At 42.4% G+C, this 18,016-nt stretch overlaps 1 protein-coding gene across 1 annotated transcript in view; it reads right to left on the reverse strand.

The window, feature by feature from the left end:
• Nucleotides 1-18,016, reverse strand: part of LOC124605633 (dedicator of cytokinesis protein 1) — a 460,559-nt gene that overhangs the window by 139,290 nt on the left and 303,253 nt on the right. The window contains exons 29-30 of the mRNA XM_047137451.1: nt 16,245-16,460; nt 15,509-15,624 (exon numbers count right to left, since the gene is read on the reverse strand). Coding sequence (XP_046993407.1) covers nt 15,509-15,624; nt 16,245-16,460 — 332 coding nt within the window. The remainder of the gene's footprint in view (nt 1-15,508; nt 15,625-16,244; nt 16,461-18,016) is intronic.

The following is an 18,016-nucleotide window of genomic DNA, read 5'->3' on the forward strand; positions in this document are numbered from 1 at the left end:
TGGGTCCTGATCAGGCATTCGATAGGGACGAACTTTTGTGTTTCCACCTGGATGTTGCCGAGCAGCGGGTTGTGGACGGGTTCCCCATCACTGGGGACAGGCTGGCGGCTGCTATGGGTTCTGACCCTACCCTCTCCCGGGTTTTACGCTGCATTCAGAAGGGTTGGCCAGATCGCCCATCCGCTAAGACTTCTGATCCGTTGTGGAACTACTACACTTTGCGCTACCGCCTCACGGCTAGGGATGGTGTTATCCTCCTCTCCACTGACAATGCTTCGCCGCGTGTTGTGGTACCTGCGTCTTTGCGTGCTTCGGTCTTGCGCCTCCTTCACCAGGGGCACTGGGGTGTGTCTCGCACAAAATCTCTGGCGCGCCGTCATGTGTACTGGCCTGCCGTCGACTCTGAAATAGCACACATGGTCGCTGCCTGCGGCCCTTGTGCGTCACGGGCCGCTGCCCCGAAGTCATCTCTGTCACCGTGGCCTTCGCCTGAGAAGCCCTGGGAGCGCATTCATGCTGACTTTGCGGGGCCCTTTTTAGGTACTTATTGGCTCCTCGTAAATGACGCCTACTCTAACTTTCCTTTCATTGTCTGTTGCACGTCACCTACCACCGCGGCAACCACCAGTGCTCTCGCCCGCATTTTTTCTTTGGAAGGCCTCCCCTCTACTCTTGTTACTGATAATGGTCCGCAATTTGCCTCTTCCGAATTTGTGGATTTTTGTGCTCGTCACGGCGTTACGCATGTCACGGTCCCCCCATTCCATCCACAATCCAACGGTGAGGCTGAACGGCTGGTCCGCACATTTAAGGCTCAGATGCGGAAACTTCTGACTTCTTCTGCTGCTGATGATGCGCTTCTCCTGTTTCAGGCGTCTTACCATTTCACCCCCATGGGCGATCACAGCCCGGCTGAGCTCTTACATGGCCGACAGCCCCGCACGCTCCTTTATCTTCTGCGGCCTCCCACCTCACGGCCGCGGGTGCCTTCACTTGGCCGGTTCACCGCCGACGGCCTCGTCTGGGTACAGGGATATGGCAGGCAGCGAAAATGGAGCCCGGGCCGCATCTTAAGACACCGTGGCAGACGCCTGTATGAAATCCAGACGGACACGGGTGTTGCAGTGCGTCATTCGGACCAGCTTTGGCCTCCGGTGCCAGCAACGCCTGTTCCGAATGCCGCCACACCACCTTCGGCTCTACCTGATGCTCAGGATCTTGGCATATCTCAATACTCACAACACAGCCCTCTCACCGTCATCGCGATGCCAGCACCAGAACGGACGCCACCAGGAGACCTGCCCATGCAGGAACCGGAGGATCATCCTCTGTCAGAGTACATCTACTCGCCTCCTCCTCCAACGGACGCCGACACATCGCCCACGTCTCCTGTCATCTTGACCCGTTATCATCGGGGACACTTCTGTCCATACGGGAAGCCTCCTCCTCGAGACTTTACGGCGAGTCAAACAACGCCTATGGACGTTAGCCATCTCCAGGACACCTCCATCACGACCAGTGCAACAATTTCAAAGGGGGGAAAAGTGTTGTGACTCACCGATTATTCAAAGTGCCGCCGCGTAATTACTCGTGTCCTCTACGTGCGGCGCTGTCTGCCAGCCATGCAGCAGCTGCGCCACCTAAGCGGCCAGCCGAGCAGCGGCCGCTAGACTTGGACTCAGTGTTTAATCGAATGCCGACTTGTACACAGGTCAACTTACTCAGTGACTTATCTGTGTTGTTGTGTTGTTCCTAAATATATGTGTTAAACTTGAAGTTCTAACATAGATAAGAAGAGAACAGAAGCTTTCGAAATGTGGTGCTACAGAAGAATGCTGAAGATTAGATGGGTAGATCACATAACTAATGAAGAGGTATTTAACAGAATTGGGGAGAAGAGAAATTTGTGGCACAACTTGACTAGAAGAAGGGATCGGTTGGTGGGACATATTCTGAGGCATCAAGGGATCACCAATTTAGTATTGGAGGGCAGTGTGGAGGGTAAAAATCATAGAGGGAGACCAAGAGATGAATACACTGAACAGATTCAGAAGGATGTAGGTTGCAGTAGGTACTGGGAGATGAAGAAACTTGCACAGGATAGAGTAGCATGGAGAGCTGCATCAAACCAGTCTCTGAACTGAAGACCACAACAACAACATAACTGATATAAGCATATCCAAACAACTGAAAGCAAAATAAAGAAAACCATTCTCTCTTTAAAAAGTAAGGAATCATCAGCTGCAAATAACACTTCCACTAAACTTCTAAAAGCCTGCTCCAATCAACTGTGTATAATTTCAGCCCACAAATTTACTGCTTCTATGATTTATGACTTCCCAGAGACAATGCTACAGTGAAGTTCCTCCATAAAAATGGAGACACAACACAAGTCATTAAAAGTCACCTCACCTCTCTCAATCACATTCACAAAAATCCTCAAAAAAGTACTGTATTCCAGAATTTTGAGGCATCTCAAACCTGAAAGAGTGTTTGGATTCCATAAATGTATGTCCACAATTGACACTGTGTTTTCTTTCACATATGAACCCTACACAAAAAATTGAAAGCAGTTGGTATATTTTGTGACCTTTCAGTGGCCTTCTACTATCACACCTCCAGAGGGCAGTGGGGAAATAGGTAAAGTCCTGTCTTCATGACTAGAAGCAGAAAGGTAGTGTTGGATGTGATCACTAATGTGGGTGAAGGGGGTAAGAGTCCAAGTGGGGCACTGTACTCCATGCAGTCCCCCAAGAATCTGTCCTTTGTCTATTGCTTTTTCTCATTCCTTTGTGATACAAATCATGTAATTCCAGTATATTTGCTGATGATACTATGATTGTTATATACAACAAATGTTCCCTCAATCTAAAAGCTGATGCTAACAAATTACTCACAGAACTAACCTGGTTCAAAGCAAACTCACTCTCAATAAAACTGAGCAAAACAAATTATACCCAGTTCGGCCCCATCAGAAAATGCCACAGGACATGCTTACTGTACATGGCAGTCAGCAAACGCGAAGGGTATATTACAAAAAATTCTAAGGCTATCACACAGATAGCAGGCTTGGCTGTGAATTTCATGTCCTCTATACCATACAAAAGTTGCCCTTGACTAGTTTTGTCATTAGGAAATCTCACACATCGAAAATGGAATGATGGAAGACAAGATTTAATGTCCCATTGACAATAACATCATTCGAGAAGAAAGACAAGCTGGGACAAAGAAGGAAATCATCCATGCCCTTTTCAAAGGAACGATCTTGGCATTTGCCTAGAGCAATTTAGTGAAATCTTGGAAAACCTAAAACTGGATGGCTGGACGGGAATTTGAAATGTCTTGCTTCTGAAAGTAATTCGAGGGTGATAACCACTGTGTCACCTAGCTCGGTCACAAATTGGAGACATCAGATACAAAGTCCACTTACTTTGGGTACTTCCATCATATTATATACTATGGAATTGTTTGAAGGGTAGTTCACCAACATCAAAGAAAATTTTCGTTTTGCAGAGATAGGTAGTTGAATGATGTGTAGCGTTCCCGAGTACCTCTGGTCGTAATGTTCTCAAGAAACTTGGGACACTTACAGCCACTTGTCAGCACACTTCGTCCACTATGAGATTCATGGCTGACAGCACTATGAGACCAATGATATATCATGATCATAATACAGAAGAAAATTTGACCTCCATAATGACTTCAAAAATCTAACCCAAGAAGAGGAAGGTGTACAGCATTCCAGTACTAAAATACTTAAGTCAATGCCAGGTAACAACAAAGGTCTACGTAGGGGCAACTATCAATAACATATGGACATATTTACTTGATAAACTTTTGTATTCATTATATAGAGTTTTTAACACATTCATACATTTTTCATTCATATATTTTTGTTTGTTTGTAATGTATTTTTGTACAACATGGTAATCTGTGTAGGATGGTTTTTTTCTACTTTGCTTCTGTTTTTCCTAGCTTCATATTTTTATTTTTCCTGTGACAGTTTTTGCAAATTAACTGGATTTTACCTTGTAACATGTGCTAAGTAATTTATATTTATATAATCTTTGACTCATTCCACATCCACCAGGCCTCAACCTCCGCTAATTTCAAGTTGCCGCCACTCATACCTCACCTGTCATTCAATAACATCTTTGCCTCTGTACTTCCGCCTCAACTGACTCTACCCAAACACTTTGCCTTTGCCTTTACATATGTCTGCTTGTGTCTGTTATGTGTGGATGGATGTGTGTGTGTGTGTGTGTGTGTGTGTGTGTGTGTGTGTGTGTGTGTGTGTGTGTGAGCGCGCGCGCGCGCGAGTGTAAACCTGTCCCTTTTCCCCCCCAAGGCAATCAAATGAGTCGCATGTGCCTGCCACTATTGTACTGATGCACTCTAGACATAGCGACACGAAGTCCTACACATTTCCCCATTCACTAGTTTAAAAAACATTGATTTATTTAAGTAATTTACATGAGGTGAAAATGAATTAGGTGCAAATTTGTGTCAAATGTAGAACAGCCTATCTGTAATAAACACATCACTAATAGTTATACCAATTTCAGTTAGAGCTGCAACAGCCTTACTCCTTTCATTCAATTTGAAATCTTGAGAATATTCATGTTTATAGTTGTAGAACTTATTACTGCACATACAAATCGCCCAAAATGTCATTCTAAAGCATAATTTAATGTTACTAAACCAGCACATTGTTAAGCCTAATAACTGTAGCTGCAAGTGCTAAATTATTTCTTTGCTTTTAACCAACAGCTAATTTGTTGCATAAAAAAGAAAAGAAAAAAAGAAAGAAATATCACTGTCCCACAATTTCTTGAAAATGGAACAATTCTCAACTTTCCTTACAACTTCACTACTGTCATACCTCTCCCCAATTTTCCAAGTGTTACTTGCTAAGGTAGCACCTCTAAGGGAAATGATGTCACAGAGAATGGTATCACCATAGGGTATTTCACTGAGACATAATACAGACTATCTACACATGAATTCAGAGGACTAGCAAACATTAAGATAAATAAAGTGGGAATTGTGTTCTTCAAAAGTATACTGAAAATTGTTTCTGTCCAAGTGAAAAGTATAATAAATTAGAGCAACATGCCTACCATACGGGCAACGTCTACACTTGAGACTTCAGAAAAGGGTAGGGGCACAAAACTTCATGAAGAAGTAATCTTTCACCTATTATTTACTACAGAAAAAGATGGAGATAGGTTACAAAATGGGGGCAAAGATAATAAAACTGGTTAAAAGATGGCACTACAATATAAATTATGGGAGTTCATTAATAACAGCAAACATTTGTTACAGAATATCTTCATGCATGCCAATGAAATATGTGAAAGGTGGTCCACTGTACACAGAAACATCAACAAAAAATAATGTACATAAGAACTAGTTTATTTACATACTATTATTTCTTAGTGAGCAAATGAAGCAGGCAAATGGGAATACAGACACCTTAAACAACAAAACTAACAGGAAGTACAAAATGGCAAAGCAGCAATCGCTAGACGAGACATGTCAGTATGCAGAACATGCATATCTAAGCGAAAGACAGATACTGCCCATGGGAAAAGTAACGAGAACTTTGGAGATAAGACAAGCAGCTGTATGAATATCAAGAGCTCAGCTGAAAAACCAGAACTGAACAAAGAGGGGAAAGCTAAAAGGGGGAAGGCATATACAGAAGAGCTATACATGAGAAACAAACACAAAGGCAATATCATAGAAAAGAAGTAAGATGTAGACGAAGATGAGTTGGGATATGTGATACAGACATAAGAATTTGTCTCTATGCCCAAGTCACTGAAGGGGCGTCAACTCAAAAAGACTTGCACCAGGTGACCGGTCTACCCGACAGGAGGCCCTAGCCACATGACATTTACATAAGAATTTGTCAGAGCACTGAAAGACCTCAGTCAGAACACGGCCCATGGGGCAGATGAAATTTTCTCAGAATTACTGAAATCCTTGGGAGAACCAGCCACAAACAAAACTATCCCATCTGATAAGCAAGATATGTGAGAGAGTCAAAATAACCTCAGACTTCAAGAAGAATGTAACAATTCCAATTTTAAAGAAAGTAGGTGCTGACAGATGTGAATATTAGCAAACTTTCCAGTCAATAAGTTATGCTTGCAAAATACTGACATGAACTATTTACAGATGAACACAAAAACTGGTAGTAGCCGACTTCAGGGATGATAAGTTTGGGTTCTAGAGAAATGTAGGAACACACAAGACAATACTGACCCTGTATTTTTCCTTAGAGGATATTGACATTGTTGACTAGAATACACTATCTGAAATTCTGAAGGTGGCAGGAATAAAATACAGGGAGCGAAAGGTTATTTACAACTTGTATAGAAACAAGATGTCTGTATTCCCATAAGAGTCAAAGGACATGAAAGGGAAGCACTGGTTGAGATGGGAGTGAGACAGAATTGTAGCCTATCCCTGATGTTACTTAATATATAACTGAGCAACCAGTGAAGGAAAACTGAACAAGCTGTAAAGGAAACCAAGGAGAAATTTTGAGAGTGAATTGAATTTCAGAGAGAAAAAAATCCTTTGAGGTTTTATAATGAAATTGTAATTCTGTCAGAGACAGCAAAGGATGTGGAACAGCAGCTGAATGGAATGGATAGTGTCTTGAAAAGAGGTTACCAAATCAGAATCAAAAAAAGTAAATAAAGTGTAATGGAATAGAACTGAATTAAAGCTGTTGATGCCAAAGGACTTTGATTAGGAAATGAGACACTGAAAATAGTGACTAACTTCTGCTATCTGGGCTGCAAAATAATTGATGATAATCAAAGTAGAGAGCATATAAAATGCAGACTAGCAACAGCAATAAGTCATTTCTGAAAAACAGGAATTTTTTAACATCTGATATTAAAGTGTTAGGAAACCTTTTTTGATGGTATTTGCCTTGTGCGTTTCTTATGGAAGTGAAACATGGACAATGACAAAAAGAGAATAGAGGCTTTTGATATATAATATTACAGAATAGTGCAGAAGATTATGTGAGTAGATCGAGTAACTGACAAGGAGGTACTGAACCAAATTGGGGGAGAAAACATTTTAAGGGACAATTTGAAAAAAAGAAGAGATCAGTTTTTAAGACACATCTTGCAGCTTGAAGAAATTGTCAAGGTGATGATGCAGAGATGTGGCAGTAAAATTGTGGACAGAGCTTAAGGGATGAATACAGTAAGCTGGTTCGAATGGATGAAGGCTAAAGTAGTTAGTCAGAAATAAAGAGGCTTGCACAGGAGACAGTGCAGTGTGAACAACTGCGACAAACCAGTCTTTGGACTTGAGACGATGACGACAACGATGACGAGGATGACAACGAAGATGACAGCAACAAGATTACTTATTTCCTGAGGCACTTCAACAATCACAAGTAGATTATCAATTACAAATAAAAATTTATGAACAACCAATTAAAAAAAAAAGAACTGAAAATTAAAGATGAATGTTTGGGTTTTCAGTCCCGCAACTGCTTTCGAGCCAAACTGATGCAGGTGTATGATGGAACTTGTGAATGCACACAAGGAACTCTACTGAATGACTTGACCTTGTCTGTGCCGCCCTGCTGCAGTCACAACTTTGAGAGTCCCGCAATTCCCCCCAGCTGTAGAGAGTAGATGCTCTTCCTGTTCCACATCTGTTTTGGTCAAGTCTCTCCCATATGACATGGGGAAGACTGAAACCCAGTCTGATAGTTTGATTTTGAATTTGCAAGAAGCTCTGCTGCCGTGATTTTCAAATGAATCATCTAAATTTATGAGAATATATATCTTTCACACACATGCACATACAACCTTGGGGCATAGTTTACAGTTCTCTTTAGATCACAGTTTTCAATTACTTTTCTCAAATGCTCAATAATATACCCCCCCCCCCCCCCCCCCCGGTCCCTCACCAGACATATGAAAAACATTCAGAAGATAGCCCAACTTGGTCCAACTTTGTCAAGTGTCTATGTTATTCCATTCACTGCTGTAGTTATAAAGTGTCCAGTTCACACAAATTTGTTCAAAAGGGAGGCACACAGAGACTTCCCAACCTAAACAGACTACAGTGCAATGCAAGATCCGAATACCAATTACACTGTAGGAGCTTCAGTGTCACACTCTCAACAAACATTACTCCACAGAGCTATAACTGAGCTGCATCTTTTGAAATGGAGAACTGAAAATGCCATTTGTTGCTGTGCTATAGTCATCTCAATTAAATGCACACTGAGAAATGAATGACGCAGCAGGAGCTAGCTGCACCAAGGAAGCCACCTACTACTTAGAACTGATGCCAAGGTAGACATTTAGTTTCAATGAATAAAGTAAAATCCATCCTGAGCTTGTGGCTTCATTCGTGTAGAATATATATACTGGTGAAATTGGTTCAGCTCACTGAAACTCCCATTATTGTCAAATATGTTGAAAATATTGAAGAAAAAAAACACACAACCCCAAAGAACCCATTCATACAGTAAACCAAATGTCCAAATGTGTGTGTGTGTGTGTGTGTGTGTGTGTGTGTGTGTACAGTGGAGGCACAGTTAGAGATGATGATTGTATCAATATAACAGTGCATCCTGTTACAAAGTAGAATCTATGAGGCAATGGTTTGTGGACAATAACTTTTCTGAAATGGACTGACCTGCTCAGAGTCCCGACTGATCACAATGGAACACTTCTGGCACGAGTTACAATATTATGAAATGAAAAGTTGCTACTCACCATATAGTGGAGATACTGAGTCACAGACAGGCACAACAAAAACAGTGTCATAAAGTAGCTTTTGGTCAGTATAGCTTTCATCAAAAATAGACCACACACACACACACACACACACACACACACACACACACCTGCAGTCTCTGGCAACTGAAGCCACACTGTGAGCAGCAGCACCAGTGCATGATGGAAGTGGTGACTGGGTGGGGATAAGGAGGATGCTTGGGTGGGGAGGGGGAGGGAGAGTAGGGTGAGGGTGGTGGACACTGAAGAGCTGCTGGAGAGCATGCAGGGACAAGGTGGAGAGTGTGAAGGGTAGCTATGTGCAGTCAGGAGGTTAGAGGGAGGGCGGAGGAGAGGTACGTTGTGGGGGGGGGGGGGGGGGGATGTAAGCAGAAAAGGAGAGAAGTAAAAAGACTCAGTGCGATAGTGGAATGAGGGCTGTGTAGTGCTGGAATGGGAACAGGGAAGGGGCTGGATGGATGACGAAAAAGACTAATGACGGTTGAGGCCAGGAAGGTTACACGAACACAGTAGGATACATTGCAGGGAAAGTTCCCACCTGTGCAATTCAGAAAAGCTGGTTGGCAGCATGCTCAGCAACTGGGTGGTCCACTTGTGTCTTGGCCACAGTTTGTGGGTGGCCATTCATGCAGACAGACAGCTTGTTGATTGTCATTCCCACACAGAATGCAGCACAGTGGTTGCAGCTGAGCTTGTAGATCACGTGTCTCGTTTCACAGGTAGCGCTACCCTCGATGCGATAGGTGATGTTAGTGAGCGGGCCGGAGTAGGTGGTAGTGGGAGGATGTATGGGACAGGTCCTGCATCTAGGTCTATTATAGGGATATGAGCCATGAGGTAAAGGTTGGGAGCAGGGGTTGTGCAGGGATGGACAAGTATATTGTGTAGGTTTGGTGGATGGCAGAATACCACTGTGGGAGGGATGGGAAGGATAGTGGGCAGGACATTTCTTATTTCAGGGCACAACGAGAGATAGTCGAAACCCTGGCAGAGAATGCAATTCTGTTTCTCCAGTCCTGGACGATAATGAGTTACAAAGGGAATGCTCCTGTGTGGCCAGACGGTAAGACCTTGGGAGATGATGGGAGACTGGAAAGATAAAGCAAGAGAGATTTGTTTTTGTACAAGGTTGGGAGGATAATGTGAAGGCTTCAGCGAGAACATCGATATATTTTGAGTGGGACTGCTCGTCACTGCAGATGCAACGACCGTGGGTCGCTAGGCTGTATGGAAGAGACTTCTTGGTATGGAATGGGTGGCAGCTGTTGAAGTGGAGGTATTGCTGATGGTTAGTAGGTTTGACATGGACAGAGGTACTGATGTAGCCATCTTTGAGGTGGAGGTCAGCATCTTAGAAGATGGCTTGTTGGGTTGAGCTAGAATGTCATCTTCACTCCAGACACCAGTATCCAACATCACATGTTCAGTGGTTCAGTTATTGATGAAGAAGGTGCTTCCATTTCTCAACAGACATTCAGACACCATATTGAAAGTGTTCCCAGCATAGTTCAAGCCATCACAAAGGAGAAAGTTGGGCACAACCCATATTAATATCCACTAACAGATTTCCAGGTATCTTTGGGCAGATAGAGTTATGATACATAGCAGTCAAAAATTACGCTTAATTCATATTCTGTACAGGACTTACACACAATCTTCCTTCAAACAAACAAGCATCTTTTATTATTAGAGCTGCTGCCAATACCTCTTTTCTCCTTGTTATATACATTCAATGCAATGAGATTTCATAAAAATAGTTCTCAAAAACACTATGACTTCAACCAATACGGTTTCCAAAAATGACATAAGAATGATCTACATGACATTTTTTATCAGAAAGTGAACACACAGTTTTTGAATGATGATCAAATCACTAGAACTGTCTTACAAACAATATTATGAAAACGATAGTTGCTACTCTCCATACAGCGTACAGCAGAGATGTTGAGTCGCAGATAGGCACAACAAAAAGAGTGTCAGAAAGTGAGCTTTCAGACAAGAAGGCCTTCATTGCAAATAGGCAAAACACACACACACACACACACACACACACACACACACACACACACACACACAAAATTTCTGTCTTATAAATGTACTTGATGTTCTGAGAACTACTATGTGTAGCACAGCATAGATGGCAGTTGCAGTTATTTAACAATTAGAACTCCCGTTAACTTCATTTATTGTGATTAGTGCTGTTTGTGCTGCTTAAGAATGGCAATGAGCCAGACATTGACAACTACAGAGGAATTTCTGTGCTATCAGTTGCATCTTCTTGTTTTCCTTGCTTGCGCTTTTGTCCCCCATTGGTGCAGGGCCAGCATGATTATTGAAGGATTTGGCATGAATAATTTAATGGGTGGTTGGACGCTCTTCCTGAGTGTGCAAGACAAAACACGCATTCCCCAACTATCTGCGTGTAGGTTACACATGTCAAAGTGATCAAAAGTTTCCTAAATGTTTGTGAATCATGAAACTAAGGTGGGACTTCGGTATCAGCCCGATTTTCACCGAATGGAACTTGGGAAACCACCAGAAGACCCCATCCAGGCTGGCTGGCACACCAAGTCCTGTCATTAATCTGCCAGGTGAATTTGATCAGGGGCCAGTGCAACTTCCCATCCTGGCTATCTGCAAAGCTATCCGGCTGAGTTTGCTACCAGTCTCATATAAAATACTTTTCTACACCAAAAAATGGAAAATCCATGATGGAATGTAACATTATAATGAACAGGTTAGTTGGTACTCACCCTATAGATGTCAGACACACACACACACACACACACACACACACACACACAAATGCAACTGACACACACATGACCACAGTCTCTGACAGCTGAAGCCAGACTACGAGCATCAGCAGCAGTGCACAATGGAGAGGCAACTGGGTGGGGGGTAAGGAGGAGGCTGAGGTGAGGAGGGGGAGGGATAGGAATAGGAGGGTAGGGGTGGGGGACAGTGAAGTGCTGCTGGTGAGTGCGCACAGATGAGGTGGAGAGTGGGTAGGGCAGCTAGGTGCAGTTGGGCAGTTAGACAATGGGGGAGAGAGGGGGGATAGCAGAAAAGGAGAGAATTAAAAAGCATGGGTGTGTTGGTGGAACAGAGGGTTGTGTAGTGCAGGAATGGGAAGAAAGAAGGGGCTAGATAGGTGAGGACAATGACTAATGAAGGTTGAGGCCATGAGGGTTACAGGAATGTAGGATGTATTGCAGGGAGAGTTCCCAACTGCACAATTCAGAAAAGCTGGTGTTGGTGGGAAGGATCTGTATGGCACAGGCTGTGAAGCAGCCATTGAAATCGAGAATGGTGTGTTGGGCGGTGTGCTCACCAAGAGGGTAGTCCAGTTGTTTTGTGGACACAGTTTGTCGGTGGCCATTCGTGCGGACAGACAGCTGTTGGTTGTCATGCCCACATAGAATGCAGCACAGTGGTTGCAGCTTCGCTTGTATATCACATGACTAGTTTCACGGGTAGCCCAGCTGTTGATAGGATAGGTGATGTTTGTGACACGACTGGAGTAGGTGGTGTGAAAGGATGTATGTGACAGGTCTTGCATCAAGGTCTATTACAGGGATATGAGCCATGAAGTAAGGTATTGGGAGCAGGGGTTGCATAGGGAGGACAAGTATATTGTGTAGGTTCGGTGGACAGCAGAATACCACTGTGGGAGGGGTAGGAAGGATAGTGGGCAGAACATTTCTCATTTCAGGGCACAACCCTGGCATAAAATGTAATTCAGTTGCTCCAATCCTGGGTGGAACTGAGTTACGGGGGGAAATGCTCCTCTGTGACCCGACGGTGAGACTTAGGGAGGTGGTGTGAGACTGGAAAGATAAGGCCAGGGGGATTTGCTTTTGTTCAAGCTTGGGAGGAGGATAATTACTGTCTGAAAAAGCCCGAGTGTGACCCTCAGTATATTTTCAGAAGGACCACACCTCACTGCAGATGTGACGGCCACAGGCAGCTGGGCTGTATGGAAGGGACTTCTTGGTATCGAGTGGGTGGTAGCTGTCGAACTGGAAGTATTGCTGGTGGTTAATAGGTCTGATATGGACAGAGCTACTGAGGTAGTCATCTTTGAGGTGGAGGTCAACATCTAGGAAGGTGGCTTATTGGGTTGAGTAGGACCGGGTGAAGAAAATGCGGGAGAATGTGTCGAGGTTCTGGAGGAATGTGGATAGGATGTCCCCACTCTCGATCCAGATCGCAAAGATGTCATCAATGAATCTGAACCGGGTGAGGGGTTTAGGATTGTGGGTGTTTAGGAAAGATTTCTGCAGATGATCCGTGGACAGGTTGGCATAGTACGGTGTAAAGTGGGTGCCCATAGCTGTACCCCAGATTTATTTGTAGGTAATGCCTTCAAAGGAGAAGTAATTGTGGGTGAGCATGTAATTGGTCATGGCAACTAGGAAGGAGGTTCTTGGTTTGGAATCTGCCATTTGCTGGGAGTGGTAGTATTCAATAGTGGTAAGGCCATGGGCATTATTACTGTTAGTATAAAGGGCGGTGGAATCAGTAGTGTTGAGCAGGGCACCATGTGGTAAAGGAACAGGAACTGAGGAGAGCCAGTTGAAGAAATGGTTGGTATTTTTTATACAGGATGGTATGTTTCGGGTAACAGGCTGAAGGTGTTGGTCTACAAGGGCAGAGGTTCTCTCATGGGGTACCCTGGATGGTTGGGTTTACGGACTTCAGTAAACATGTAGAAGGTAAGCGTGCAGGGAGTGTTAGCAGTGAGGAGTGAAATCATTCATGTGATCTACAAGCTAAGCTGCATCCATTGTGATGCATTCTATGTGGGCATGACAACCAACAAGCTGTCTGTCTGCATGAATGGCCAATGACAAACTGTGGCCAAGAAACAACTGGACTACCACATTGCTGAGCATGCTGCCCAACAAAACATTCTTCATTTCAATGACTGCTTCACAGCCTGTGCCACATGGATCCTTCCCCTGCAATATATGCTACTTTTCCATAACCTTCCTGGCCTCAACATTCATTAGTCATTGTCCTCACCCATCTAGCCCCTTCCCTGTTCCCATCCCAGCACTACACAGCCCTCTATTCCAACAACGCACCCAGTCTTTTTAATTACCTCCTCTTCTACTATCCCCTCCCCTCTCCTCCACCCTCTGTCTAACCTCCTGGCTGCACCTTGCTGCCCTGCCCTCTCTCCATCTTATCTCTGCACACTCGCCAGGAGGCATTACAAAAGAGAGAGAGAAATTGAGACTAAGGGTCAAGAAGGTCTCTGAGAAAATAAAACATACAGTAAAACTACTGGTGTCAAATGGTCAGATGGGAGGGGGAAAGCTCATTCTGAGAAAACGAAATAGATTTGGAGAAGGATGAAGGAAAAGAGAACTATACAGTTATATCTAAAAACAAAGATGATGTGACTTACCAAAAGAAAGCGCTGGAAGGTCGATAGACACACAAACAAACACAAACATACACACAAAATTCTGGCTTTCGCAACCAACGGCTGCTTCGTCAGGAAAGAGGGAAGGAGAGGGAAAGACGAAAGGAAGTGGGTTTTAAGGGAGAGGGTAAGGAGTCATTCCAATCCCGGGAGCGGAAAGACTTACCTTATATGTCTGCTTGTGTCTGTATATGTGTGGATGGATATATATGTGTGTGTGTGTGTGTGTGTGTGTGTGTGTGTGTGTGTGTGTGTGTGTGTGTGTGCGCGCGCGCGCGAGCGCGCGCGAGTGTATACCCGTCCTTTTTTCCCCCTAAGGTAAGTCTTTCCGCTCCCGGGATTGGACTGACTCCTTACCCTCTCCCTTAAAACCCACATCCTTTCGTCTTTTCCTCTCCTTCCCTCTTTCCTGACGAAGCAGCCGTTGGTTGCGAAAGCCAGAATTTTGTGTGTATGTTTGTGTTTGTTTGTGTGTCTATCGACCTGCCAGCGCTTTCTTTTGGTAAGTCACATCATCTTTGTTTTTAGATATATTTTTCCCACGTGGAATGTTTCCCTCTATTATATTCAGAACTATATAGTTATTTTGACATAATTCTTAGTTGGCCTGGACTGAAATTTTTTAAAAAAAGGTCCATCAGGCAACAATGAATAGGAAATAAATATTCTTCTACGTTTTGATGGTTCTGCTGCTAGACAATGTGTCACTCTATTAACTTTTATAATGAAATCTCCAACCAGAAAAAACCATAAGGAAAACACCACTGTTATTGTAGCTACTCTATAGCTCATTTTCCTCTACAGTTACACTGAAGCTCAGGAGGCAAGCAAGAAGAAGGGATCAATCTATACAATATGTATGTGGGGAATGGTAATTTGTGCAGTTTCATCACTGTCACTGCTGGAACCACAGAATGAAGAAGAATTTAATGTGTAAGAAATGATACAGCAGCAATAGATATGAGCAATGCACAGCAGAAGCAAAGCTAGAGCCAGAAAAGAACTGCAAGCTTGGAGAAATCATTTCCTTGGTACAAAAATTGTTTCAGTGACATTTGATTTAACACTAAGTATCTAATTTTTCACTGTAAAGCTTGACATGAAAGCAACTTGCAAACCAGTTCCTGTACATAAATTTGTAAAAAGCTAATTTCAGCTGAAAAAGTTGCAGTGGAGTTTTTCATTCATTAATGTTATTCAGTGCCCATGTACAAATAGAAAAGCATTACTTCTTTTATGAAATGCATTCACATATAAAAATAATGTTTTGAATAGTTTAGGTACTCACTCAGATGACGCCATGCTTGTTCCTGACAAACGATGAAGATCAATGGTCTGAGAAGTACCACTGAGCTGCCTTCTAGCTTGATTTTGCAGTGGTGTATCAAATTTAATATCACACACCTACAAAAAAAAAAAAAAAGAGAGAAAGTGACTTTACAATAAAAATAAAAATGATCGTTAACAATGTTACAACTGAAAATAAATGACGACTTATGGAAAATTGTCTTTTTGTACACCAGACATGAATTATTTGAGGGAAACCATTTTGTTCATCCCCATGGTACAAGAAACAAAGAAAATTTTATGTTTCCCACCCACTGCCTCAAGCTGTATTGCCAGGGTTTTCACTACATGGGAATGAAAAATTATTATAAATAAAAAGAAGCAAGTTAATGCAGATGAAGTTAGGTCCACTTAAATGAAAGCCATATAAGGCATTGACAAGGAAATGTTATTGCTTCGTGGATGAATTCATTCAGAACAAACTGGAAATTTGAGCTGAATATAGTGCGTTACATATTCCGAGAAATATTATTACAGTGTTTTCATTTATTTTAGTACTATAATTTATCAGTGCAAAAATCACTGTAAGACAATTCTGCAAATATGGTAAGTACCTCATAACCTCACGACTACGAGTTCCCATGGGCAAACTGAAGGCAAAAGCAAGTATCGATAATAAAATGGAATAATTTGATAAAAAAAACCTCATTTTATAATGAATGACACTTAACTCTTACCTTCTTTCCATACTTTTCTTCAACATGACTTTGAATTTCAGAAAAGCAATCTTCCATCCTTTGCTGAATTGGTGCTAGAGATGGAGGAGCTCTCTGCCGATGGAGGGCAATAGCAATTTCTAAAAGCGGTACCTGATATGCTATCAAATCTTTCAACATTTTTACACTAGGGCCATCATCTGGATGACTTTCAAGGTACTCATCAGTGAAAAATGCCTGAAAACCATCAATAAATTAATTTAAATTACTGTTAAATTGGAGGCAAAACTAAATACATGATACAATGCAGTGAAATGTACTTCGAACGCTTCCAGGTTGCTTCACTTTGTTCAACAGCTAGTACTGGTAGCAGCAGAGAAAGAAAGAACTACGTATGTATCCATGGAAGACCCAGGACAGAACATTATTTGTCTATGAATACAAAGCACGTGCTAAGTGGAAAGTTGCTGAACTTTTAGTCACATATATGACTGCCCTCCCCCACAAAACACACACACAGACACACACACACACACACACACACACACACACACACACACACAATTTCAGCCATCAAAGACTGTGCTGGGGCTAGGCTGACACACCAAGATGCTTGTAGATGGTCACATGAGAATCTGAACTTACACAATTTTCCATCTTGGCTGCCCTTACACTATTATTCATTTTCTGGCAGGTTTTAAATGCAACAACCATTTTATTATTGTTACATTGCACACATTACAAACACAAATGGCAATCAGTCATCGTAGTAAACACCGAAATACTGTGTAGATCTAGATATGATACATGAAACAAGAAACGTGTAATGGCAGCATGCTAGTTCAAGAAAACCTATGAAGTACAAGACAGGTACACAGTACATTTGTGAGTAGAAGGTTGCTAAAGCTTGGGATGGATCAGTAAAATAGTATTGTAAGGCTCACTGCTTGACTCTTGGCTAGGAGAGCATGATCATCAGCAAATCCCAAGCAGTTTAAACTTTTATAATATTTTGCACTTCCAATTCTTATGGTCTTTGAGTTATCTTCGTTCCATTCTCTCATTATACATTAAAGTGCAGAGCAGAACAGTAATGGTGGTAGGGAGCAACCTTGTCTTAAGCCTGTTTTTACAAGGAATGGTTCAGAAATTACTCCTCAGAACTTGACTTTTGATTAAGTCTCAGTTACAGTATGTTCTACTACTTTAATTACATTTGGGTGGAGTCCTAGACTCCTTAGAATTTTTAGTACTGAAGGTCTATGGAGACAGTCCTATGTCTTTCTAAAGTGTACAAATGTTATTGCCAGATGTTTATTCCATTTCCTGTTTATATATTTAGCTTGCAGACATAGGATCATTTGAAACAAGGGCATGGTATAATGATAGACAGTTCACATGCTGGATATGGCGAAGAAAGTGTTTCTATGAAAAGATGATGATCCTAAAATTAGTGTACAAAAAACTGAGGATGTTGAGGATATCAGTCACATTCATGGAATAATAATTTATCCATACTACTCATAATGTGTGCATACTCAATAGCCACAAGATTACCGTGCCAGATTATAGAACCGACAATGGCTTCCAACCCAGAGACCTGAAAATTCACAGTTGATGGCTTGTGTTTTATTAATGGAGACGGACATAAGAGTTTAATGTACTGTTGATCAAATCCTTGGAGAAATATTTCACTCACAAAGTGGGATTCACACACAAGGTATAACAGAATTATCACAATCACTTTGTGTCAGTAGTTGCAAATCCAAGAGCAATCACTGAAGCAAGGGATT

Source organism: Schistocerca americana, chromosome 3, assembly GCF_021461395.2.
Source record: "Schistocerca americana isolate TAMUIC-IGC-003095 chromosome 3, iqSchAmer2.1, whole genome shotgun sequence".
NCBI classification, from domain to species: Eukaryota; Metazoa; Arthropoda; class Insecta; order Orthoptera; family Acrididae; genus Schistocerca; species Schistocerca americana.